The sequence below is a fragment of the Canis aureus genome, chromosome 6 (assembly GCF_053574225.1).
Source record: "Canis aureus isolate CA01 chromosome 6, VMU_Caureus_v.1.0, whole genome shotgun sequence".
Taxonomy (NCBI): domain Eukaryota; kingdom Metazoa; phylum Chordata; class Mammalia; order Carnivora; family Canidae; genus Canis; species Canis aureus.
The window spans coordinates 75,438,131-75,466,125 of NC_135616.1; the positions used below are offsets into that span (position 1 = coordinate 75,438,131).

Consider the following 27,995-nt stretch of genomic DNA (forward strand, 5'->3'; position numbering starts at 1 on the left):
GATGTGTCTTATTCACTGTTTTGTCTGCAGTGCTCAGCATGATGTGTAGCATATGGTATGTGCTTAATATTTGACTTCATGTGTGCCATTCCTTCTATTTGGGATGTCTTCTCTAGACTTGCAGAGCTCAGGCTTTTCCTATACACCCTCCAAAAAGTTAATCGCCACCTCCTCATGCCACCACTTTACTTTGTATATGTTCCATTGTTGCATTTTTTTACACATTCATTTATTTAACATTTGGGGTTTACATATCGACAGCTCGTGAACCACATTATTCACAAAATATTTTTAGTTTCCCCCTCCACATAGAAAAGTCAGTAGATTGCACAATTAAAAAATCAGAATATATGGTAATACTAAATACATAGTCCTAAGACAGTTGAGCAAATCTGTTTTCTGGGATATATATAGCAGGTGTTCAATATTGTTTATGAATGGATTGATGAATTTTCAATCAAATGAAAGTGGTGAACACTTTTCTATTGACATTTAATTTCAAGCAAATTTCAGTGTTATGGATCCACTGTGGATAATGACTATAGAATATTAAAAGAGTGATTATGAACTCGAGGACAGTTCTGAAATATACGTTTAATAATGAATTCACATGTAATCCACATTCACATGTAATCCACATGAATTCACATGTAATCCACAGCTAGGATTAGGCCTAGCTGTCCTTCATTAGAAAATTGTTACTTGGAGATTTAAAGAATGTCATCATATTGAGAAAGTCTTGAGTTAGGTGAACTAAATAGCTTCTAGATAAGAAAATGTGCTGTTCTGATAACAACAACTAGTCCTACCAGTGGTCCTAGTACCCAAGTAGTGCTATTACAGTGCTTATGAATGAACCCTAATAACAATTAGATATATAACTGTTAATCAAATCAGAAAGTGACACTGTGGGTATAAAAAGTCTTCAACAGACCTTGGTAATACTGACAATGTCAGGCTGCAGGGCTGATTTTTGATGTTATAATCTGCATCATTCCAACAATTACTTGAAAGTGCAAAATATAAAAATGGAAAGAGTTGTTATTTGTTTTTAGCCATATTCCTTGGGCAACGTTTTAACATGTGGATAGTTCACCAATTCAAAATTTAATTATTAGCCTTTAAGCTAATACTATAGTTTTTTTTTTTAAGATTTTACTTATTTATTCATGAGAGACAGAGAGGCAGAGACGCAGAGGGGAAGCAGGGTCCTTGCAGGGAGCCTGATGTGGGACTCAATTCCAGGACCCTGGGATCATGACCTGAGCCAAAGTTAGACACTCAACCACTGAGTCACCCAGGCACCCCTATAATTAATTTTTAAGGTTCTTTACATTTAGAAAGTGTAAAGGGAAGTCTCTTCTGTATTTAATAAAGTAAATCTTCCAATAAGATGTATAGTTTCTTATCTCTAGTGTGTTTGGTTCATTAATAGTGACATAAAGATTGAATTAAGAGTAACAGAAAACCTTAATATTAATGAATATGATAAGGACAAATATCTCGAAGGCAACAACATATCACAATGAATGGATATTAGGAAACAAACATTTTGACGTATGGATCAATCTTTTTAACAGATGGAATTCAGTCAATTCAGTCAAACTAGGAAGGAAACATGTTCTGGCTTATTTATAAATAAAAAATATTTGACATAGACAATTTATATTTAAATCTTCAAGAAAGCTAAAATGTAGAGATTTGTAATTTTTCTTCTAAAAATTATGTTTTGTAAAGGATTTAATGATGTGATGATACGCCATTCTTCTTTCTGCCATATATTTTATGTCCTTAAGGGTTGTTGATAAGACATCATCCTTGATGAGAAAGAGAGAAGAAGGAAGAGAGATTTTTGAAATAAGCAACATTTCTGGTCAAGTATTTATTATAATCTCAGTGCTTCAATATTTCATATAATTAGTCATTGTTTTAGCTAGTTATGGATAAAAGCAAGTAGATAGACTTGGTAAATTATACCACCAATTCCTTTTTAAAAATTCAGTGCCATTTGATACAATAATACAATTTTTAAACAATTTTTTCTAAGTCACTTACCTTTTTCTTTTTGAAATGAGAAATCTGAGATACATCACAACACATAAATACATATAAAATTTTTCTATCCTGATTTTACCATAGTTAAAAAATTTTAGTTTTTTACCCATGAGTGTTTTATGAGTATTTTTTACAGACTATTCAAAGTATTTAAAAAGTTGCCCTTTTGTTGTTCATGTCCTTTTGTTCATTGTTCATAATGATCAGAACAAAACCACGTACACTTTGCATTCAGTTATTTCTATAATATTCTTAATTAAACATAAAGTACAATTTCCATTTTATACTATATCTTTAAAAGTGTCAAAATCCTAATCCTATAAAGTGATTTAGATCATTTTATTGTATTATTGTAATATTTTACTAAAAACGGGATTATTCTTCATTCATACATAAAGAAATATAAAAAAGGTTATTGTTTTTCTCTGACTTATTTCACTTAGCATAATACCCTCTAGATCCACCTATGTTGTCACAAATGGCAAGATCTCATCTTTTTATGGCTGAGTAATATTCCATTATATATTTAATATCTTACATATCCTTCATCCATTTATCTATCAATGGACACTTGGGCTGCTTTCATATGTTGGCTATTATAAACAATACTGCAATAAACAAAAGGGTGCATATATCTTTTTGAATTACTGTTTTTGTTGGGTAAATATCCTGAAATAGAATTATTGGATCATATGGTGATTCTATTTTTACTTTTTGAGAAACCCGCATATTATTTTCCAAAGCAGGTGTGCCAATTTACATTCCCATCAACAGGGCACGAGGGTTCCTTTTTCTTCACATCCTTGTCAACCTTTGTTTATGTCTTCTCATTTTCATTCTAGCCATTCTGACAAGTGGAAGGTGGTATCTCATGGTTTTGATTTGCATTTGTCTGATGATTAGCACTGTTGAGCATCATTTTGTCTGTTCACATGTCTTTGGCCATCTGTATGTCTTTTTTGGAGAAATGTCCTCTGTCCCTTTTTTAATTTATTATTTTTTAAAAATATTTATTTATTTATTTATTTATTTATTTATTTATTTATTTATTTATTTATAGAGCATGAGTGGTGGGAGAAGGGGCGGAGGGAGGGGGAAAGAGTCTTAAGCAGACTCTGTACTGAGAATTGAGCCTAAGGGGCTCAATCTCATGATTCTGAGATCATGACCTGAGCCAAAATCGAGTGGGATCCTTAAATGACTGAGCCATCCAGGCACTGCATTTGGGAGGCTTTTAAATTTTCCATCTATTGGGGCACCCATATGGTACAGTTGGTTGAGCATCCAACTCCTGGTTTTGGCTTAGGTAGTGATTTCAGGGTTCTGAGGTCAGGTCCCACATCAGGCTCCATGCTTAACATGGAGTTTGCTTAGGATTCTTTCTCTCTCTCTCTGCCCCTCCCCCTTCCACTGTCTCTCAAATAAATAAATCTTTAAAAAAATAAAATTCTTCTTATATTTTGGATATTAACCCATTATCAGATATATCCTTTGCAAATATCTTCTTCCATTTAGTGGGTTGTCTTTTTGTTGTGTCAATGGTTTCCTTTTCTATGCAGCTTTTCATTTTGCTGTAGTCCTAATACTTTATTTTTGCTTTTGTTTTTCTTTCTCAGGAGACACCTCTAGAAAAATGTTGCTAAAGCAAAAGACAAGGAGATTACTATCTGTTTTCTTCTAGGAGTTTTATGGTTTCAGGTCTCACATTTAGGTCTTTTGCCCATTTTGAGTGTGTGTGTGTGTATCATGTAAGAAAGTGGTCCAGTTTCATTCTTTTGCATGTAGCTGTCCAGATTTCCTCTCACTATTTATTGAAAGACTTATTTTCTCCCATTGTATATCTTTGCCCCGTTTGTCATAGATTAATTGACCATATAAAAGCATGGGTTTATTTCTAGGCTCTCTATCCTGTTCCATTTATCTATGTGTCTATTTTGTGCCAGTGCCATATTATTTTGATTACTATATCTTGGTAGTATATTTTGAAATCTAAAATTTTGATATTTCCATTTTTGTTCTTCTTTATTCAAGATTGCTTTGGCTATTCAGGGTCTTTAAATAAATTAGACAGAGAAAAAAATACCATATGATTTCACTTATATGTGGAATCTAAAAAACAAGACAAAGAAACAAAAAGCTGACATTGATCCATAAACAGAGAACAAACTGATGGTTTCTAGACAGAAGGAGGATAGAAGGATGGACAAAATGAGAAAAGGGGACTTAGTGAGAGAGATATAGGCTTCCAGTTATGGATAAATAAGTCATGGGAATGAAAGGTACAGCATAGGGAATATAATGAATGGTATTATATAGCGTTGCATGATGACAAATCATAGCTACCCTTGTGGTGAGCACAGCATAACAATAGAATTGTTGAATCACTGTGTTGTATGCTTGAAACTAATGTAATATTGTGTGTAAACTGTGCTCAAATAAAAACCAAAAAAGAATGAGGAAAAAACAAATAAAAAAGTATAATATATATATATTTAAGTTGTCACATAAGGAAACACTTTAGTGTTTTCAAGGTCTTACACAGAAATACGTTCCTGAAAATAACAATTTTAAACATTGTTATTAATATGTTCTATCAGCAGAGAGATTTGTGCAACTTTGTTTCCCATCTTTCCATCTTCCCATAACTTACACTTGTACCTATACTGGGAAGTGGAAGAAAACGCAACTTTCTATCTCAACATATAAGTTGTTTCTCACATTTAAATATTGCACATATGAATCAATTTATTTGCCCAAGTGCCAAAGTGTCACAAATATGAAATAGCAAACAACACTTCGAATTCAGACAACTCAGAAAGTTGTCAGAGTCTGCTTGGCTGAAAACAATAAAATTTTTTTTCCCATATAATGACCATAAAGTTGGAATTTTGTTGAACCTAATATCTCTGAAATTTATAACATAAAGAATCTCTTGAATAAAAATCTGAAGAAAATAACCAGTTATAGGCACTAGCTTCTCCTTACCTTTGTGAATGCATCTTGGATATCTTAACTGCCCTCTGTCACATTGTACTCTGAGTTCAGATCCAATCATTGAGAACTCAGCTATATATGTATCTCTCTTACAAAGAAACTCAATATACTCGCCATGGAAAATATACGGTCTATTGTCAAAATCCCATTTCAGGAATACATTATTATTTTCCATTTCAACAAAAGATAATGTGCAAGGCTCTGAAAAATAAAAAGAAGAAAATTATCTTGACACATCTTGGCATTAACAGGGAGCATTGCGTTTCCTATTCATGATGACCTTAAAATTCCTAGGCATTAGAGTGGCAACCAAGTCAGAATTAATATTTGAGTCAGAAAATATGTTCAAAGCTCACAGAAAAAGTCTGCCATTTATCTCTGTGGTCCTGGATTTGGAAAAAGTGTATGTCCTGCTAGTCACTTAGTTTTATACCATTATGGTTTTAAGGATAGCAAACAAAAAAAGGTGTTTTTACGTGGATGGAACTGGAGGGTATTATGCTGAGTGAAGTAAGTCAGTCGGAGAAGGACAAACATTATATGTTCTCATTCATTTGGGGAATATAAATAATAGTGAAAGGGAATATAAGGGAAGGGAGAAGAAATGTGTGGGAAATATCAGAAAGGGAGACAGAACGTAAAGACTCCTAACTCTGGGAAACGAACTAGGGGTGGTAGAAGGGGAGGAGGGTGGGGGGTGGGAGTGAATGGGTGACGGGCACTGGGGGTTATTCTGTATGTTAGTAAATTGAACACCAATAAAAAATAAATTTTAAAAAAGGTGTTTTTATAAAAAGCATTGATAGTTGCTAATAATTATTGAAATGACACTCTTTTTCTTATTTTTTTTTCTTCAGGAAACTCAAATAAAATCTCCATGAGACAAAGTATTTGATTGTTGGATAGATTTTATGGAAATGTAAAAAGAAGCTGGATTCTCAACAATGACTCAAACTCTATGACTTGATGGATTCCAGAGGGGTTGACAGTTTTCCCCCTTTTAAATTTTTAGTTATTAAGGAATATCAATATTAGATTAAGATGATTTAAATTCTGAACATTGAAAACATTATTGTGTCCTTCCACTAATGCATTAAAACAAAAACTTAAGGTAATTATTAGTATACCCAACAAATTTCTTTGATTTTTTTCCAAAATATTGATACTTTCAAAATGTCAAGTTATTTCAGGAAATGGAGTGTGTCCTTATTTGCCTCCTGGATGACATAGGACTAAACAGTAGGCCCTGAGGTAGGTTAAAGGTCCAGAGTTATTAATAGAACATATGAATCATACAACTGTAAAACATTAACAAACATCTTTTTTCAATATTTTTAGTAAGTATTTATTGAATCTCAATGTGTCAGATGTTATGCTAGCAGTTCTATAGATAGAATAAGAATGAACAAAAATAATCAGAAAGACTCTAAAAGAATCTTTATAGTTACTGCAAAATATCTTTGGAAATGAGGTCAAATGGCACTATAATTTAAAATTCCCCAAAAAAATGCCATGGTTCTACAAAACATGAAATTTTAATTAAAACAAGTTAAAAATTAATTCATGGACCTTCTGTTTTCAGCTATGACAGAATAGTTATATCAGACCAGCATTTCTACTAAAAACTAGAAAATCTGAAAACAGACATGAAGCAAGTATCTCAAGGCAGAGGTGAATTTCTAAGGCAATCAGTACTCAAGATGCGAAGGTTCTGGTTAAAGCTCATCCAGATGAGTCTAACATTCTGTGTGGCATTTTGCTCTTGGAGCATTTGTTGATTCTCAGCATGAGCTGAGAGACTGTAGAGAATGGTCAACAGCAAACATAGAGCTAGCAGAGCTTTTGGAAATCTCCCATTGTTGAGGATAGAAAATTGGAAATTTAGATCAGCTATGACAGCCAGGACTTGAGGGGTCAAGGATTCAGGAATGGGAGGTGCAGAGAATAAACAGGGTACTCTGCTCTGGCTTTTCCCTTGAAGCATTTGCCTATTCTTGACTTGCAGAAAGAGAGAGGATAAAGAGCCAAGCAGAAAGTCAAGAAGGAGGAAACTTGTCTAACACCAAACTCTTAGTGAAGAGCCCTCGGGGTTATATTCTATTAGTAGGGGTGAACAAAGGTCTGAAGATACGCTTAGAAAACGCTTCATCTCTAGTTAGATTGAGGCCAATTTCCCCTACACTATGAGCTGGAAGGAGATGAGTATTCTCTGGAACAAGATGACATCATTGTTGCAAACTTCTAAAATTTTCCATACATAATATTTGATATTTAATCAACTGTTAACAGAATAAGCAAAAAAAATTAGGCTAGAAATAGAAACAGGCCTCCAGGTGATTCAGATAATGGAGTCTGCAAGCAAGGACTTAAAGATAAGTGTGATTAACATGGTGAAGAAATAGATGTTAAGATTGTCTTTCATCAGACAACTGAAATATACAAAAAAGAAAGCATAAAGTGGGCATTCTAGAAATACAAGGATATTGAGAGCTCATTGGATGAGTTTAAAGCAGATTGGAAGGATTAATGAATTGGAAGATATATCAATAAAAAATTGCCAAATGGAAACAAAGAGAAGATAAAAGTTAGATAACTTTTTTTCTAGACCTTTGAAAAATCAAGCCACAGATTCAAGAAGTGCTACCAACTTGAAGAATGAAATGCTTGGAGAAATGCACGTGAAGGCCCCACATAAATAGCCTATTGAAAATAAAGGGGAAAAAAATCTCAGAACCAGTAGAGTACAAAAAGAAACCTAGTTTTGAAGAAGTACCATTAAGAATGGCATTTACTAACAAAAACTATAAAATACAGAAAAGAATAAAATGACATCTTTTAAAGCATGGAAAGAAAAAGAGAATCAAGCTAGAAATATATCCCTAGTAAAATTACTCTTCATAAGTCAAGGAAAATAAAGAAATTTGCAGACAAACAAAAACTGAGAAAATAATAAAGAAATATTTTTCAGGCATATGGAAAATGATCCCTATCAGAAATAGTGAAAAACAGAGGAAAATGAGAAAAAAATCACTGAAAAACATATAAATAAATCTAAAAGATTATTTTTGGACAACCTAATATTCATTGTATCTTTGGGACTTAAACTATATGTAGAATGAGAATGCATGACACAGTAATAAAAAAAGTGGGAAGGGTAAATCAAGATAAAATGTTCTGGGTCCTAGAAAAGTGGTAAAAGTACTAATTTATATTCAACTGTAATAAATCATGGTTAATTATGTAGTCTCAGTGATAACAGTAAAAGGAAGCCAACAGGAAAGTATAATTGACAAGGTAGTAGAGAGTGGAATGGTATAAAAAGAATTAATTTACCCAGAAGAAAGAAAAAGAGAGAGAGAGAAAAGAATACAGAATAGATAGGTTATATATCTAGTATAGTAAGATGGTAGTTATAAACCAAAATTTATCAGTATTTATCTTAATATGTATAAGGACTCAATAGTCTACCATAAGAGGAAAGATTGTCAGACTGAATAAGTATGCTTTAAAATAGTGTTTTAAAGAAACTCCCTCTACCCCTGCTTCCCCTCCTTTGTGTGCTCTCTCTCTAAAATAATAAACAAATCTTTTCTAAAAAACCCCAAACTTCTAAAAAAAAAAAAGTTATAGACCCTTAGCAAAACAGTCAAGAAAGAAAGAAGAGATACGTCTTAATAGCAGTAATAACAAAGACATACCACTAAAGGCATTAAAATGAATGTAAAAGGATGTTGTGAACAACATTATGTCAACAAGTTTGACAATTTAGATATTACAGGCAAATTCTTATAAGCCACCGTATCAAAACTGAGAGATGTCAGGATCTTTCCTCAAAGAAAACTCTATGCTCAAATGGCATGTTTGGTGGATTCTTGCAATTATCAAGGAAGAAATGGTACCAATCTATATTTTAAATTTGATTTTAAAATATTTATAACCCTATAATTAAAGATGAATTATTGAAAATTTTACTTGTCAGCTTGGAAAACAAGATATCCATTGCCTCTTCTACTCAGTATTATACTCAAGTCCAAGCTGGTGAAATAAGATAGTAAATAAGTCAGAAATGGAAAAAATTTTTTCTTTTTATTTAAAGATCTGCCTTTTTATTCCTCCTGAGAATCTTGGTAGATACTGTTACTTCTACTCAGATGCTTCACTAATAAGGCATAACTTGCTTCAACTTTTTATCTTTATTTCCCCATTGTACTCATATTTTCTATTATAGTACCGATCACACAGAATGATAACTGTTAACACATGTATCCGCACCACTATGGCTTGTTCATTTAATAGCCCCATACAACACCAGTAACTGGTGTGTGGTTTGTATTTAATAAATATTTGTTAGGGCAGGCTGGACTATAGTTATTTATTATCTGTAGGAAAGAATAGAAACCAATGATGACATAAGTATACTGATGCACAAATATAGCAAACTAAGCATTATAATAGTGTTATATCAACTAACAGAAAATAGAAAGTGATCAAAATATGGTTTTATTTTATTAAATAGGTGGATATTTCATAGTACATACCTAAACACGATGGTGGTGTAGTCCACACTCCCTCTAAACAATAGGACTCCCTAGACCCTTCAAGGAAATGGTGATCAAAACATCTGTATTCTACTGAGGAACCGTTTTCATAGATGCCTAATGTCGAACTAATTATGACTCCATTTTTAATAAGTGGAGGAGCTCCACATGTTCCTTTAGATTCTGCAAAAATGATTTAAAAATATACAATGAATTTTTATAATAAACCTCTAATACTTTAATAATTGCTACAGAAATAAAATAAGATAGGGACACATGGGTGGCTCAGTTGGTTAAGCACAGATTCTTGATTTCAGCTCAGGTCATGATCTCAGGGGTGTGGAATTAACCCCATCTGGGGCTTCGTGCTCAGTGTGGAGTCTGCTTGAGGATTTCTCTCCCTCTGCCCCACCCCTCTCCACAATATGTCTCTCTCTCTAAAATAAATAATCTTTTAAAAAAGAAATAAAATGAGATATTTCATGTAAAAATATTTTTAAGTAGCTGTCATTTTTTAAATAATTGAGAGCATAGTTCTACAATAACTTCATACTATACAAGTGATTATTGCGGTTACAATTTTATTTATAATATTGAAATACATATGTAAAACTGGCAAAGTATTAATGATCATGATCTTATTTTTCTCTTTCTATCTAATCAAAAGTGAAAATGTATGAAGCCCCTTTGAAGCCATGCTTTTTGTATGCATCCTCTTCCATTTTTTTCTTATTAAAAGTAATAAAATAGTTCCATATCCAAGGAGAATACGGAATCTCTAAATCTGCATCAAGCCCTTTTCTGAAACAATACTCTCCAGCAAACCCCAAGAAAAGCAATGTTTTCCAGAGTTGTTGACTGTTCACAAAAGGGGTATCAGTCCTCTGATAGTCTGGTGATATCTATAAGACCTACTAATTTCTCTCTTCATAAAATTGACTTATTGGAATTAAAAGATGTCAGCAATGTCATCCTACTTAAGTGTATGTGCTTATTGGATATTGATCAGATCATTTCCAATTTATAGATTAGAAGATAATAATTTTGAGTTGCATAGGGTCTTTCATATACTTTGAACTCAAGTGATAATATTGATCACCTGATAAATTGTCAGAAAGCACTGTTTTACCTTTTCTAATACATAAAGGATATCTCACTTCTCCTCTATTGCACTGTACAGACAATTCAGACAATGAGTTTGATGGAGATAAGTCATATCCTTGTTTACATACAAAATCTATTAAATCTCCATGTAAGACTTTTCCTTCATACTTCCACTTCATCTCTATGTTATTTCTGTACATGCGATCCACGTTAATAGTACACGGCTCTGTAAAAGAAAATAGTCTTTTAAATTATTTACTTATTTGGCAAATATAAAGCTTAATATATATTTAAAATGAAAAATTTGACAGGTATCAAAAGCAATGTTTTATATTTAACATTATTAAAACTCCTCACACATATACATAAGAAACACTTTATTCCTAACAAATGAATTTATACATTTTTCTTATTATTGTTATATTATAAATTAAAACCATTTAATTTGAACATTAAAAAATATTGTTTAAGGGGCACCTTGGTGGCTAAGTCAGTTAACTGTCTGCCTTTAGCTCGATTTGTGATCCCGGGGTCCTGGGATCAAAGCCTGCATCAGGCTCCCCCCTTGGTAGGGAATCTATTTCTTCCTCTCCCTCTACCACTCCCCTGCTTGTGCTCTATCTCTCGCTTTTAAATGAATGAATGAATGAATGAATGAACAAATAAATAAATAAATTTTTTTTAAAAGTCAATAGAATTAAGAATAATAATTCTAAAAAATATATTGTTTAAATTATGAGAGACACACTTTAGACCTAAAAGTGAAGTGATATAAAAAGATACACCATGCAAATAGAAGAAAAAAGCAAAAAGCCAGGGTAGCAATACTTATATTGGACAAAAGAGACCTTAAAACAAAGACTGTAACAAGAGACCAAGAAACACTGTCTAATCATAATGATAAACAAATCATTCCAACAAGAGCATATAACAACTGTAAATATATATGCTATGCATCCCAAAAAAGTCTAGCTTTACACCTAAAGGAGCACTCCCGCTGCAAAAAAAAAGCCCAAGATAAGTAGAAGGAAAAAAATAATAAAGATCAGAGGAGAAATACAAGATACAGAAACTAAAAAAAGAAAGAAAGAAAGAAAGAAAGAAAGAAAGAAAGAAAGAAAGAAAGAAAAGATCAGTGACACCAGGAGCTCTTTCTTTGAAAAGATAAACAAAATTGATAAGCCTTTAGCCAGACTCATCAAGAAAAAAGAGAGAACAAAAATATTTAAAACTAGAAACAAAAGAGAAGTAAAAACTGACACCACAGAAACATGAAGAATTATAAGAGAATCCTACAAAAAATTATATGCTACCAAATTGGACAACCTAAAAGAAATAGATAAATTCCTAGGAACATAATCTTCCAAAACTGAATCAGGAAGAAATAGAAAATCTGAACTGACCAATTGCTAGTAACAATATTGTATTGGTAATTAAAAACAAACAAACAAACAAACAAACATACAAACAAAAAAACCCAAAAACCTCCCAACAAATAAAAGTCCAGGACAAGATGGATTCATAGGCAAATTCTATTAAACATTTAAAGAAGTGTTAATATCTATTCTCCTCAAATTATTCCAAAACATAGAAGAAGAAAGTGCGGTTCCAAATACATTCTACAAGGCCAGGATCACCATGATACCAGAACTAGACAGATACTACGAAAAAAAGATAACTACAGGCCAATATCCCCGGTGAACATAGATGCAAAAATCCTCAACAAATTATTAACAAGCTGTATTCCACTACACATTAAAAAATTCATTGCCATGATCAAGTGGAATTTATTTTGGAGATGCAAGGATGTTTCAATAGTCACAAATCAATCAATGTAATATACCACATCAACAAAACAAAGGATAAAAACCATCTGATCATATCAGTAGATGCAAAAAAAAAACATTTAACAAATGTCACCATCTACTCATTATAAAAACACTCAATAGAGTGGTTTAGAGGGAGCGTACCTCAACAAAATAAAGGCCATATATGATAAACTTACAGCTAACATAATACTTGGTGGTGAAAAATGGAAAGCTTTTCCTCTAAGATCAGGAACAAGACAAAGATGTCCATTCTTACCACTTTTATTCAATGTAGCACTGAAAGTTCTAGCCACAGCGATTAGAGGCAAAAAAAAAAAAAAAAAAAAAAAAGAAATAAAAGACATTCAAATTGATAAGGAAAAAGTTAAACTGTCACTATATGCAGATGACATGCTACTATACACAAAAATCCTAAAGACTCCATTAAAACTATTAAAAGTAAAAAATGAATTCAGTAAAATTGTAGGATACAAAATTAATAGACAGAAATCAATTGCATTTCTATCAAATATATTAATTTGATATATATAAGCATATATAATTAATATATTAATACTTAACCAAATCAAATAAAAATAAACTCAATTGATCAGTGTTTAAAGTTATCTCAACTTAGATAATTATTTTGATAGCTCCTTTAAGTCTCCACTTAAACATTAATGTTAATTACACCATGTCTTAATCCAAAATATATTTAAAGTAATCACAAACATGTTCTTATTTGCTCAACAAAATAGAACAAAGGTAACCATTCAAGTGAGGAATTGACAGCTGAGAAAGCTATTAACAATACTCTCTACTAAGGAAAGAATTGGATTGATTATTCTCTCCAAATGACATTCTGGAGACAATATAGGGAGAGATGATGAGGATTATAATAAGGCGAGATTTCAGTTAGGAGAAAACACAAAAAGTAATCAGTCACAAAAATGTGAATCTATTGAAATGCCACTGAAATGCACACTTAAAAAAAGCTAGCATGGTAAAGTTTTGTTGTTCATATTTTACCACAATTTTTTAAAAAAGCAGTAGTTAAGAACTAATGTAGTTTTAGAACCTATGATATTAGATTTTTTGCTTACAGAAATGAGAAGAGAAAACACTTGGGGAAAAGGATTTATACAAAAATCCTCATTCCCATGCTATATAAAATGTTACATAAAAATCACATAAAATACAAACATAATGGTAAAAGAAATTCAATGGGCTGTTATAAAAGGAATAAGCTCTAGGATCTAATGTACATAATGACGACTAGAGTTAACAATATTCTTTTGAATACGGGAACGTTGCCAAGACAGTAGATCTTAAATGCATTCTCATAATGATAAGATCATTGGTACAACTATGACAATGTCAAGTGAAGGGAATGTTAATTAGCCTTATTGTAGTACTCATTTCAAAACATATATGTATACCAACTCATTGCCTCATATACCTTAAATTCATGTTATCTATCACTTGTATCTAAATAAAGCTGGAAAAATTTTTAAAAAAAATATATAATGTGTTCTCTGTCTTACCTAAGCAAATAGGTGGGGATGACCATTCTCCTTGTTCACAATGAGATACTTTTGCTCCACTCAATAAGTAATATTCGTTGCATCTATATTCCACTGAGGATCCTGTTGTGTAGCTTGCTAATAATCCATCAACGACAGCCCCATTTATTACATTAGGTGGAGGCTTACAATTCTCAATATTTTCTAAGGAAAGAGGTTATTTTCAAATTAATATGAACTTATAACAACATAATGATATCATATAGTTATCCATACTACTGTTCTTCAATATTTGTATTATATTATTCAGGACAATTGATCTTTAAATTTTCCAGAAATAAGAATAATGCTATTCAGCCCAAATATTTTAAAAATTTGTTAAGTAAGGGACGCCCAGGTGAGTCAGTGGTTGAGCATCTGCCTTTGGCTCAGGGCATGATCCTGGAGTCCCAGGATCGAGTCCCACATCAGGCTTCCTGCATGGAGCCTGCTTCTCCCTCTGCCTATGTCTCTGCCTCTCTCTGTGTGTCTCTCATGAATAAATAAATAAAATATTTTTTAAAAATTTACTAAGTAAGAATAAACAGCCATTTGCCTAAACATGCAAACATATGCATATTTGTCACTTTTCTTGCTTATGAAGGAATCATGATACAAATATTATTAAAATGTGTAGAAAGATAAACAATAACCTGAGGATTATGGTCAATTCTAAAACTATCCTTTGTCATTATCCACTTTTACTTTTTAATTCTCATTCTTTTCATCTCAGATCTCAGTCAATCCATGGATGAAATTTTCCACTTTTTCTCTCTTTATTTCTTCTCTCACTCTGCTTGTTTCTTTAGCATCCTTAATAGCATTTCTCTCATGTAACAAGTAAATTTTAAGTAAACATCTTTGTGAAGATCTTTCTAGGAGAGATCAAGAAATGAGAAGGATGATGGGAGGAGTAGCCTGGCAACATAGCCTGGTTGCAGCATAGCCTGGTTGTGCATGTCAGTAAAACAAAAGACCAGGGAAAGGTCTCAGAAGGGTGTAGGCTTCAGACTGGCCAGATGCATAAGCAATATCAGAAGGACTGACTCAAAGGCAGGAACAGAGTGCCTTAGTGTAACTTTGTAGGACATGAAGGGAGAGGAAGTAGAGCATGATCATGGCCAGTTACCCAATCCAGAGTTACTTATGTGCTTTCATTTAAAGCTCAGGTCAAAAAAAATAAAAATAAAAATAAAAAATAAAGCTCAAGTCATAGTATCAAACAGGTCAGATAACAATACTTAGCACTATTGTACATTCAAAATTCTTTTTAGTTTCCCAATTCTTTATATTGGGTTAAATTCTAAGATGGCTGCATATACAGAAAAAAAAAGTGGCAGAGTAGGTGCTGAATCAATGTATTTTTTAACCTTTCTAAACAGTAGTCTCTTGCTAAAAGTATTTGGATTGAATAACAAGAATGACAGATTTTATGCAACAGGCTTAGCTATTTGCTGGTAAATCGAGCATACATACCAATGCACTCAGGAGGACGTGTCCACTTTCCACGTTTACAAGTAATTTCTGTGGCTCCACGGAGATGATACCCACTTTTACATTCATATGCCACTTTATCCCCATTGTAATAAATCGTAGAGTTCAGGTTTGCTGCACCATTCTCAATGAAGGGTGGATTCCCACAGGGTGTCTTCTTTTCTTCTGAAAAGAGACAAATTAAGGAAAAAAGACCATTTAGCTACACATGCAGACTTCATTTTAGGGAAAGCTTATTAAGGTGTTGCTAACCAATGCATTTCGGAGGTTCTGTCCACTTTCCATTTTCACAACGTATTTCTTCTGATCCTTGTATCTCAAAATTAAGCTCACATTCTACATGAACTGTTTCTCCATGACGGTAAGTTGTTGAATGTGTTTGGATTTTGGAGTTTAGAGGCAGAGGTGGAGGAGGACATCGATTTCTTCTTCCTTATATAAAAAAATCACCATATTTAGCCATATAATTACAAAACTATAATAGGTAGATTTAATAAGCGCATTCTTTAAGCCAAGTACCATAGGAAGTATGGAAGACAGATCCTAGGGTCACCTCCTTGAGCTCCACTTTTGATGTTGTTGATGTTCACTTCCTTGTGTGATAACCCTCCAAGTAAGCAGGAACTGTGACTTGCTTCTAACCAGCAAATGCCGCAAAGATGATGGGATGTATGTGATTATGTAGCGTGATAGGCAACATAGTACAATAAGGCCATTCTTGCTGAGACACTCTCTTCTTGCTGATTTTGATAAAAAAGCAAGCTCCCACATTATAAGCCCCCAAATGGGGAAGACAAAAAGGCAATAGGCAAAGGACTGCCTCCAGCAGGCAGCCAGGAAGAAATTGAGACTTGCAGTTCAACCATCTGCAAAGCACTCAATGCTACCAAAAACCACGAGTTTGAAAGCAGATTCTTCCCCAGTCAAGCCTCACATGAGACTGAAGCCCCAGCTGACACTTTAATTGCAGTCTTGTCCAACAGGAATGCAGAGGAGCCAGATAATCTGTGCTCAAATCCTAATCTACAGAAATTGTGAAATAACACAAGTGTGCTGTTTTAAGCTGCTAAACTTGTAATAGCATTGTTATGCACCAATAGGAAACCGAAAAAGCAAGCAAATTAAAACAGCATTCATTATCTCCTCTAATCCTAAAATAGCTTTATTAAGCAGGGACAATTCTTTTTCTCATATTATAGATAAATAAAATAAAACTTTTGAAGTAGGTAAATTAACTATTAAGTGGTGGTTCTTGTACCTATGTCTATATGATTGAAATCAAATCTCCTTAACAATTCTACATCACAGACTGTGTTCATTTCCTTTCAAAGGAATGTTGGGAAAAATTATTACAATTAAGTGTTTTAAAATAACACAAATTTGTTCTTACAGTTCTGGAAGCCAGAAGTCCAGAATCAGTTTCATTGGGCTAAAATCAAGTTGTCAGGAGAGCTGCATTCCTTCTGGAAGCTTTATAAATCAGGTTCTCTGCCTTTTCAAACTTCTGGAGGTTGCTTGCATTCCTGGGCACATGACCTTTTCTCCTGTTGCTCCAACCTCTTGTTTCTGGTCCATTGTCACATCTCTATTCCTCTTCTGTAGTCAAATTTCCCTCTGCCTCCTACATTTAGAGCCCACATGGATAATCCCAGAAATTATTCCTACCTCTAGATACCTACCTTTATCACATGTGCAAAGTCCTTTTTGCCATATCAGTAAGGTACCTCAATGGTTCCAGAGATTAGGATATAATTTATTATTATTCAGCCAACTGCACTGCCCACCCTACATTTAATGACTATTTACTAGAGAAAATAACAGGCACATTGGCATGCTGACTAATTGGGTGGGGAGGGTGGAGTAGATTTTAAGTAGCTTGGTATTTATTTCTGGAATAACACGTTACAGATAATTTGCTAACATTTTTTTCCTCTACTATTAGACCAAAGCTCTTGAGTAGGACTGGAAAATTAAAAACAAAAACATTGAAGTTAGGATCATTCTGGGCAATCCCATCTCATACTCGTGGTCATCTTCCTTTTTCACCTCTCCTAGCATCTGTTAAAAATCTTCATCCTCTCTTCCAAGTTCCACTTTCTTGTCTTCCTCTTGTCTACCAATAATGACGATTTTCTATATTACAGGGAAAATAGAAGCTATCAAGACCTTTACCTCTCCCCATTCCCAATTCTCAAACTCCTTCAATTCAAATATTTTACATTACTTCCAAAAATGCTATCCCACACAATATCAATCAAAACCTTTAATGTTTGTTCAAATACTTTATACATGACTTTATCATATTTGTCACATTGTGTCAATTACTCTTTCAAATCAGTTCCCTCTGCTAGGCTTGGATCTCCTTCATATATCACTGTAGGTATGGTTTTTTTTTCTTTATGATAGTCACACACAGAGAGAGAGAGAGAGGCGGAGACACAGGCAGAGGGAGAAGCAGGCTCCATGCACCGGGAGCCCGACGTGGGATTCGATCCCGGATCTCCAGGATCGTGCCCTGGGCCAAAGGCAGGCGCCAAACCGCTGCGCCACCCAGGGATCCCTGTAGGTATGTTTAAATGACTCTTGAATTGTTGTCTTCCAACGGGTGATCATACTATCTGCTTGTACATGTCCAGTGATAGAAACTTACCATAGACATTACATTTTAGTATATCTCTTAATTGAGGACCATACTTTTCATTTTTACTCTGGGTAATATTCTGTTGATTTTTCTGTTCTTTACCCTCATCATTTTGAAGACTGTATATTCATATCAGGAAATATGTATCTAAATAAGAAAGAACCCTCAGAAAGCTGCCAGCTTGGGATAACTGAATCTAATAATTCCCAATAAATAAAATTTATTTATTATAATAAAGAGTTTAAAAGTTATAACCACTCTACAAACTAATACAAAATTCAAGATTTCTTCAGATTAAATATTGCTGAAAATATATAGCAATGATTTGAAAGACCGTATTTATTTTTAAAAATAGCACTCAGCATAATACCCTCTAGTTCCATCCACATCATTGCAAATGGCAAGATTTCATTCTTTTTGATGGTTGAGTAAGCATAAGTCAGTCAGAGAAAGACAAATACCATATGATTTCACTCATATGTGGAATTTAAGAAACAAAATCAATGAACATAGGGGAAGCAAAGGAAAAATAAAATGAAAACAGAGAGGGAGGTGAACCGTAAGTGACTCAACCCTAGGAAACAAACCTAGTGTTGTTGGAGGGGAGGGCTGGTGGGATGGGTTAACTGGGTGATGGGCATTAAGGAAGGCAGTTGAAGTAATGAGCATTGAATGTTATATGCAACTGATGAATCACTAAATTCTACCTCAAACTTAAAAATAATAAGACTCAGGACAAGGATTAGATATCAAAACATTTTTTTTCAGAGAAATTAAAGCTAAAGCATGATATTTTGTGTGAGTATGAAATTTTAAAAATTACCTTCACATACAGGAGATTCTGGGTACCAACCAAAGTTATAGCACTGAATTAAGTCAGATCCACTTAGATAATAATTTTCATGACAGAAAAACTGAACAACATCTCCTTCTTCATACGTTTGCTTAATAGGATGAAAATAACCATTTTGTATTAATTTTAAAGAAGAGCATTTTAACTCTAAAAATGAGAGAACAAATGAAATACAAAAGAGTGTTATTTTTTTTCTGTTGAACAAAGTTTACCTACTACTTATGTACTATATCTGGAATAGAAATTAGTTAATTTGCCATATTTTGTTATATAATTATATTATATAACATTATATTATATGTTATATTATATATAATTATATTAATAATCATATAATTATCATATATAAATAATATATTAATCATAATATAATAATATAATATATTTATATATTATATTATATATCATATATTATAAATATATAATTATATAATATATATTATATTAATATATTAATCATAATATAATATAATATATATTCATATATTATATTCTATAATATTATAAATATATAATTATATAATATATTTATATTCTATTATATATTATATAATAATATACTATATACTATATTTATTAAATATTATATAATAAATAAATATAATATAATTAATATTATATAATATTATATAAATATTATTGATATAATTATATATTATAAATATAATATTAATCATAATTATATATGATTATAATATATAATTATATAACATTATATTATATGTTATATTTTGTTATATAATAAAATCTTGTCAATTCCTATATTTATTAAATAATTAACTGAACTAAAAGGAGTTCTTTTTTTACTTGAGAGCTTTAAATGATCAAAGCCTATGATCAGCATAGTTAAAACTAGAAGCAAAAAAAAAAACCCCAAAAAGTATGAAAAATGAAGCATAACTAGTGGGACAATTTATAAACATTGCTGTATGAGACAAAGTCTTAAAATGAGACTGGATTGTCTTTAAAATGAGGACCTACTGGTACATTTTGGTGTGAGGGCCCATCCGTACGTGTGACACTCTGTCTCTTCGGTCTTCTTTCCTCCCGCTGTATAGTAGCCAGGAGCGCACTCATACTGTACTTTGTCCTTCACTCTGAATGTTTTCTGTGTTGTGGAATAATTTCCATGATATAATTCAGGGACCAAACATGTTTCTAAAAAAAAAATAAATGTTATTTATTTTGTGCACTTTATCACTAAAGCTATAATATTAAAAATCAATCTCAAAACGTATTTTCACAAAATCTTAAACACATTTAGTGGAATTAACCTTTGGCAAAATTGATGAATAGCCAGTGTCCCATTTCTCTATTCCTGTTTTTTTTTAATACACCTGTGTCTTTTTAAAAATATTTTATTTATTTATTCATGACAGACATAGAGAGAGATAGAGAGGCAGAGACACAGGCAGAAGGAGAAGCAGGCTCCATGCAGGGAGCCTGACATAGGACTTGATCCTGGGTCTCCAGGATCACACCCTGGGCGGAGGGCAGTGCTAAACTGCTGGGCCACTGGGGCTGCCCTATACACCTGTGTCTTAATGCCACCAGTCTTCTCTAAATTCTAGTCTAGTGTACTTGGCAAAAGGTCAGAATTCAACTGAAGTCTTGTGTGGTAACAATTTTTTGATTATGTGTCATCTAAGGATTTGTACAATTTAAATGACTAACAACACAGTAGCAAAATATGTATATTCAAATTATTGGATTATTTATATATTGATATTGGTTTACTAATAAAAATAATGATACTATCCCAAATTCTCCTCTAATAAAGGAAATAGTTATTTATGTTGCAAGAAATAGGCTTAGGGTTTTTTTTTTTCATTTTATTCCATTCCATTCTTTTCTTCATTACTATAAAGAAGGAATTGCTTCCATCTTTTGTTGTGAAAAATGCTGCTAGGAACATTGGTGTACAAGTGTCTGCTTGAGTCTCTGCTTTCAATTGCTCTGGGTGTATACCTAGAAGTGGAATTACTGGATAGTATGGTAATTCTATGTTTAACTTTTAGAGGAACTGCCACCAAACCAAGTGTCCATCAATGGATAAATGGATAGGGATGCCTGGGTGGCTCAGTGGTTGAGCACCTGCCTTCGGCCTAGGGCGTGATCCGGAGTCCTGGGATCAAGTCCCACATCGGGCTCCCTGCATGGAGCCTGTTTCTCCCTCTGCCTGCATCTCTGCCTCTCTCTCTCTCTCTGTATCTCTCATGAATAAATAAATAAAGTTTTTAAAAAATGGATAAAAGGATAAATAAAATGTGAGGTATCTATCATATATATATGAATATTATTTAGTCATAAAAAGAAATTAAATTCTGTTGCATGTTACAACACAGATGAACCTTGACTACATTATGCTAAGCGAAATAAGACAAGTGTAAAAGGATATTATTGAATGACTCCACTTATACAAAGTACCTAAAATAAGGAAATTGATAGAAAATAGAAGTTACCGGGTACTGGGGTAGGGTGGGGGATAGAGGGGGGATGGGTATAGTTTCTGCTTGGGTTGATGAAAAAGTTTTGGAAAAAATGGGGATGGTCATGCAACATTGTGAACGCTACTGAATTGTACACTTAAAAATAGTTAAATTGGTAAATTTCATGTTATGTGTATTTACTATAATTAAAAAAAAGATCAGTGGTTGCCAAGGGTTTGATGGAAAGGAAAAATGGATGAATATGGAAACAGAGGCTTCTTAGGGCATTGAAACTATTCTGTATGATATCCTAATGGTGGATACATGTCATTGCACATTGGACAAAACTCATAGTTTGTATAATACGAAAAATGAACCCTAAAGTATGAGCTTTGGTTAACATATCAGTATTGGCTCATCAATTGCAACAAATATACCACGCTAAATGCAAAATGTCATTAAGAGGGGAATCTGTATGTGGCCAAGAGTGGGAAGGGGTATATGGGAACTCTCTGTACAAGCTGCTCAATATTTCTGCAAATCTAAAACTGCTCTAAAATTAAGTCTATTAATATTAAAAAATTAAATAGGAACTAGTGGAGTAGGAGAGTTGTGGGAGTTCTCAACTCTTGGGTTAAGGAAACATTTAACATATATGAAAAACAATATATCAACATCTTGCATTTGCAGACATAATGAAAAATCAATTCTGTTAAATAAAAATGTCTTTCAATATAAGAAAGTACTATCCTCTCAGTCCCTTATCTTGGGCTTTAGGAGGTGATTCTTAAACACATACCATGTTCTTCCCTACAGGTAGGTTGAGGAGACCATCCATCAGCAAGACATTGAACCACTTCTTCATCCTTTCCTCCAGTGGTTTTATATCCTGAATTACAACCGTAACGCATGTTCTCTTGAATTTTGTACATTAATTTTACATCAGAGATGTAACCATTTCTCAGCTCAGGCTTAGTGCACTTTTCTATGGGAAAAAATGTCTTTGCTTAACTTGGTGAAATTAAGCTTGTCTTTTACTTAATTGTAAAACTAAGGCAAAAGTTTAATATTATTATTGAAATTTAAAGGGGAGAGAAAAATTTCACTCTACAGTTCCTGATTTAATTTTGGAATTATCCTGCATGTTCTGCACCAAATTTCTTCAAAATTTGATTCAACTCAACGATGACACTCTTTGTATTGATTAACTTCAGTTCTGGTAGTGAATCCCACTCTTCTCACATCTACTTTTAGAAAATATAACAGAGCTCTTCCACTAACTATCATTAGTGGCTAATAGAAGAAATTTCATTTGGATTTTCTTCCTAATATTTTTAAATCTACTGTGTTTGACAATTTTTAACACCATGTAACAAAAGCATATACCTAGTTTATGGATCCTTAAATAAGTCTGCAGATACCTTAATGTGAAAACTTTATTCATTCATTTTTTTCAATTCAGCAAATGATTTCCTACATAGTAAGTCTGCATAGCCAGTCCATAGTCAGTCCGTGTAGACCAAGACTGAATCACAGACATGTAATTCAAAATCTTTGAGTTTGCAGTTATTTTTTAGCTAACACTTACAATAGTGTTGTGTTAGATGATAAATTTACTTCAGCACTGAATGGGGTGCAATAATTTTTTAAGCCGTACTATTAGACCCTTATAACAAATCAATTCACAAAAGTTAAGAGACTTGTCCAAGGTTAATATGAGTTTAAATATATGGAGTACCTGCTGTGTGGCAAGCATGTTATATGAATTATCTCAGTGCAGTAGCTTTATGCCCATTTTATTGGTGAGAAACTTGGGCTCACAAAGCCCACTACCCAGTGGTGGAGCAGAATTCCAATGCAGGCAGGTTAACTGTGGAGGTTGTGTCTTAACCATTAGACTACATACTCAACTTGAGTTCTTCTTTTCTGGCTCTTATTTCAAAGCTCTTGCTAATGTTTATTTTTAAGTACTAGTTATGAATATTTATTTATTTATTAGAGTTAATCTATGGTCTATGTTAATACTAAAAGTGCTATGCTTAAATTTATGGTATGTTCTCAATTCATGGAAAGGATCATTATCCCAAATGGATATGTTCACTAGATATAACAACCTCTGTAACCATCATATTCATTTTTTTTCTAAATGAAACAGACCCAACTAAAGCCTCTACTCTGCAAAACAGAGCTTAGAGAATCCTTTGCTCAAAAGAGGTCAGCTGATCTAATAGAAGCTCATTAATGGTTTGACTATAGGGTACCATGGCATGAAATAATGAGATGAACCAATCAGATTTCCTTTTTTCAAATTTGAACTCAAAATTCAGAAAACACACTTTTCTGAATTTATTGGAGAAGTTGGCACAAAAAGGAGAGATGAGTCTTTCAAAGGATAAAACACTAGAGTAATAATCTTATTCTTCTTAAGACCAGAGTCAAGCATTTTTCTGGCTTCTTATGCACAATTATCTGTTTAGGTTCCTCAATCCTTAAAGTAACTCTTTTGCATCTCTGTTTCTTGCAATATGATAATATCATTTTCAATAATTATCCTTATTCTTTTTATAGGACTATTAAAAACAAAGACAATGACATTTTAATAAGAAATATTGTTTCAGAATTTCAGAATATGCCTTCATTTTGTAAAAGAGTCAGTGGGCCAGTAATTTTGTTTTCATCAACCAAAAGGTTTCACCACCCACCAGGTTATTTTGGACCCTTATGGACTAATCTCTTTAAGTATTATAAATATTCTGAGGACACAGCCCATAGACTCACTGAAGCACTGTGGTTCTGGAGACCAGCCCTCCTGGGTACATGTGATTCGCTCCTCTTGCTTTCCAGTTTCAGTTGTATAACCAGCCAAGCAGGCAAATGACAGTGTTTTATTTATTCTCATTGGAAAGTAATATCTTTTAAAAGAATAGTAATATTGTGCAATTCTTCCATTTTCCACACTAGGAAGACCACAAGTTTTCTCTGAAATGAATAAATATCAAGCTGAAAACTGAAAAACATATCTAAAACCATGAAATGTGTGATTGCATGACAGTATATTTTTAAATTCAGAGTATCTGTAGCCACTTTAACAAGTACTTGTTTTTAATACCTACCTTCTAAGGGACTTCTATTTCAATCAGAATTAATCTGCTAGCAATCACCAATAACCAAAAGTCAGAATAAAACTGGTCTGGCCACTTCCTCAGGGAGGATTTCCCTAACTTTGTGAAACAGCAGTTTCTAATAGAAATATAATGCAAGCCACATATGTAATTAAAATTTCTAATAGTCACATTAATAAAAGGAGTAGTTGAAGTTAACTTTAATAATACATTTTATCTGACCCATTAAAATATTAAAAATATTTTTCATTTTTTTCTCCTTATTAAGTCTGAACTCCAGAGTATATTTACTCATACAGCACATCCCAATTTGAACTAACCATGTTTCAATAGCTGTATATAGCTAGTGGCCACCATATTGGATAGCAGAGTTCTAGAATAGTTGAAATTTTGCCTGAGATAGGCAAACCTACAAAATTTTGTAATGAATGCCGTTTTTTTTAAATAAAAGGCAGACAACTAATTAAAAAATAACAGACTTGGACAAGAGCTTTACAAAGCAGGACATGTAAATGGTCACAGACCTCATAAAAAGTACTCAGTGTTCTTTGGCAATATTAAGACAGAACATACACATACCATTTTTAAAAAGCACTCATCCCTATGAACATCAGTGCAAAAAATCTCAACAAAATACTAGCAAATGGAATTTAGCAGCATATTAAAAGGACCCATGAGCAAGTGAGCTTTATCCCCGGAATGCAAGGATGGTTCAACATACAAAAATTGGTCAATGTAATACACCACATTGACAAAATGAAAGAAGGAATAAAAGTATTTATCTGTGCACCTAAAGACATGTTCATAGCGGCACTATTCAGGTAGTCTCAAACTGGAAACAATTCAAATGCCAGTTCATGACCGAAAAGATAAACACATTTTAGACATGCGTCTAGTGGAATATTGTACAGCAATACAATGCTGAATATCATGCAGTTGTGGTGAATGCTGAATGGTGAATCTCATAAACATATTATTCAGTGAAAGAAGCCTGTCACACAGAAGTATATATTATAGTTACTGAGATAATTTTTATTGAGATATAATTGATGTATAACATTATATTAGTTTGGGGTATACAACATAATGGTTGTACATATATATTTGCACATATTGCAAAGTGATCTCACAATAAATCCAGTTAATGTCTGTCACCACACAGTTACAAATTTATTCCCATGTGATGAGCATTTTTAAGATCTGCTCTCTTAGCAACTTTTAAGTAGACAACGAAGTATTGTTAACACACATTTCACAGAAAAATTGTCACAACTAAATAAGATAATTATATGACACAGTCATTTTAGAGTTATTTGTGGTTAGAAGGAAGTTAGAAAAAAAGAAGGAAGTTAGAGGTAACTATTTGTGCATCACTAGGAATCTGGATAACTAAAATATCTGAAACACTGTGTAACAGTTGAAAGTAACAAAATAGATTCAGCAACATGGAAATATGTTTAAATGATAGCAAGTAAAACAAAATAGTAAGAAGATAAACTCTATGGCAAGCTTTCATTTATGTGAATTGTAAAGCACACGCACAAAACAAGACACAGTTCAGATAGTTAAATATTTAAGAATATATCAAACACCTGTTAGTGGCTCCCAGTTTGATGCTAAGGGAAATAGAATTCAGGGTCAGCGACAAAGGGAGGAAATGCATAAATAAAGCAAAAGCGGCAATTTCATAGACCAATGATGATTGCATGTTATAAAATGGGAAGTGACATTAAATTCAATTCTTACCCCTAATGTTCCTAATGGGGGTGAGAGAAAGCATGGAAATATGAAATTATGGTTACTTTTTTTTTCGTTTCTGGTTTGTTTGAGTAAAAGAAGAGATAACTATGTAATAATCAGGAAATTATCTAGAAATACAATGTCTTCATGGTAAAGATGATAGAAAATTCTATCAGCTGGTGTCTCCCTATTTAGACAGAAAAATATTCATGCAATATTTAGTTTAGACAGTAAACTATTCATGCAAAAATGATATCTTATTGTAGAATTGAATGTATTAAATATGATTAATTCTATTTATTTTACTTGCATAATTTTAATTGCAGATCCTTTGTGGTAGAAATTTGTAGTAAACTATTGCCTAAAAGGCAATTATAATCCATGGGGCATCTTGTTTCAATAAATTCCCTTAGGTGTTTATTTTAGGAAAGTCTTATTGCTGTGGTTTCCTATTTTGTATATTCACTCTTGCTGACACCTCATTATCCTGTCTGGTTTTTTTTTCTCCTTACAGTTTAATAAATAGCACAATTAACTATTCCTCAATAATCTGCACGTACTCTGCTTGCCTCAGGCACACTTATTCACACACTGGGCAGTCTGGTGATAAAGATCTCTAAGAGTGAGGGAGTTCATCAGTACAGTCATAACTTACATCGTTGTCCAACATCATTATTAATAGAGCTCCACTTCACTCTCAGAAGTGTCCTTGTCTGCATGATCAATTTTATGGTCCTCCTTCTAATCACTACTTAAAAATTTCAACCAATGAACAAATTAGTATAAACATCAAAGGGTGAAGATTCAAAAAAAAATTTTTTAATTAAAAAAAAGGGTGAAGATTCAAAAATTTTGATGAATTATGGCTATTTCTTTCTCCAATTTCCCACACTAAGCTCTCACTTTATGAACATAAAACTTAAATTATACAAACTTTGCCATGTTAGTAATGAATTCTAATATGAAATTAGAATTAAGGTTAACATACAACTTCTAAGTGGCAGTACTGTTGGCTTGAAAAACCCTTTTAAGTATTTAGGTTCTAAAACCTAGTGATACGAAATGGCTTTTTGTTTCTTTCTTTTCTTTCTTTCTTTCTTTCTTTCTTTCTTTCTTTCTTTCTTTCTTTCTTTTTTGTCTTGTTTTGTTTTTCTAAGTTTGTCACTATAGGAATAGCTTACTAATTATGCCCAAAGGAGAAAAATAATCTGCCTAAATATTTATTAAAATGATAAGACATATGCTTTTTATAAAGTTGGTACATAAAAACGAAAGTCTATAATAAAAGTTCAAGTTAAATGTATGTTAAAATTCCTTTTTATAATTTTTAGAGAATAGAGAATATTACAAATTAATTTTACCTTCTGCAAAGAGTTTTCCTGAGATGATGAATATGATGATAAAAGAAAAATCTTTCGACCTCATCTTCAATGGTGTGCCCAACAAAGATTTTTAACAATTCTAAAGCACTAGGGACTCCTCAGTAAGTACACAATACTTTGCTTGAAGAAAAAGTTAATTATTTACAACATCTGTCTAAGTGTCTTTGTAACAAAACTTATATTTCATTTAAAATATTTTTGAATAATACCAAAATAACACAGGCTATGTTCATGGACAACACTTTTCATGCCAGAGTCCAGTAAGAATACAAT

The 27,995-nt window shown here is 32.7% G+C and overlaps 1 protein-coding gene across 1 annotated transcript; it reads right to left on the minus strand.

Annotated features, from left to right (window-relative positions):
- Positions 1-204: 204 nt before the first annotated feature.
- F13B (coagulation factor XIII B chain) lies at positions 205-27,989 on the minus strand. Its single transcript, XM_077902333.1, has 12 exons — positions 27,702-27,989; positions 24,257-24,457; positions 22,278-22,463; positions 20,031-20,207; positions 19,020-19,196; positions 15,808-15,987; positions 15,538-15,720; positions 14,044-14,226; positions 10,717-10,917; positions 9,588-9,770; positions 5,041-5,250; positions 205-1,817 (listed from the first exon to the last, which is right to left on the minus strand). The coding sequence occupies exons 1-12, from the start codon at positions 27,763-27,765 to the stop codon at positions 1,813-1,815; spliced, it is 1,950 nt and encodes a 649-aa protein (XP_077758459.1). The 5' UTR covers positions 27,766-27,989; the 3' UTR covers positions 205-1,812.
- Positions 27,990-27,995: the final 6 nt, after the last annotated feature.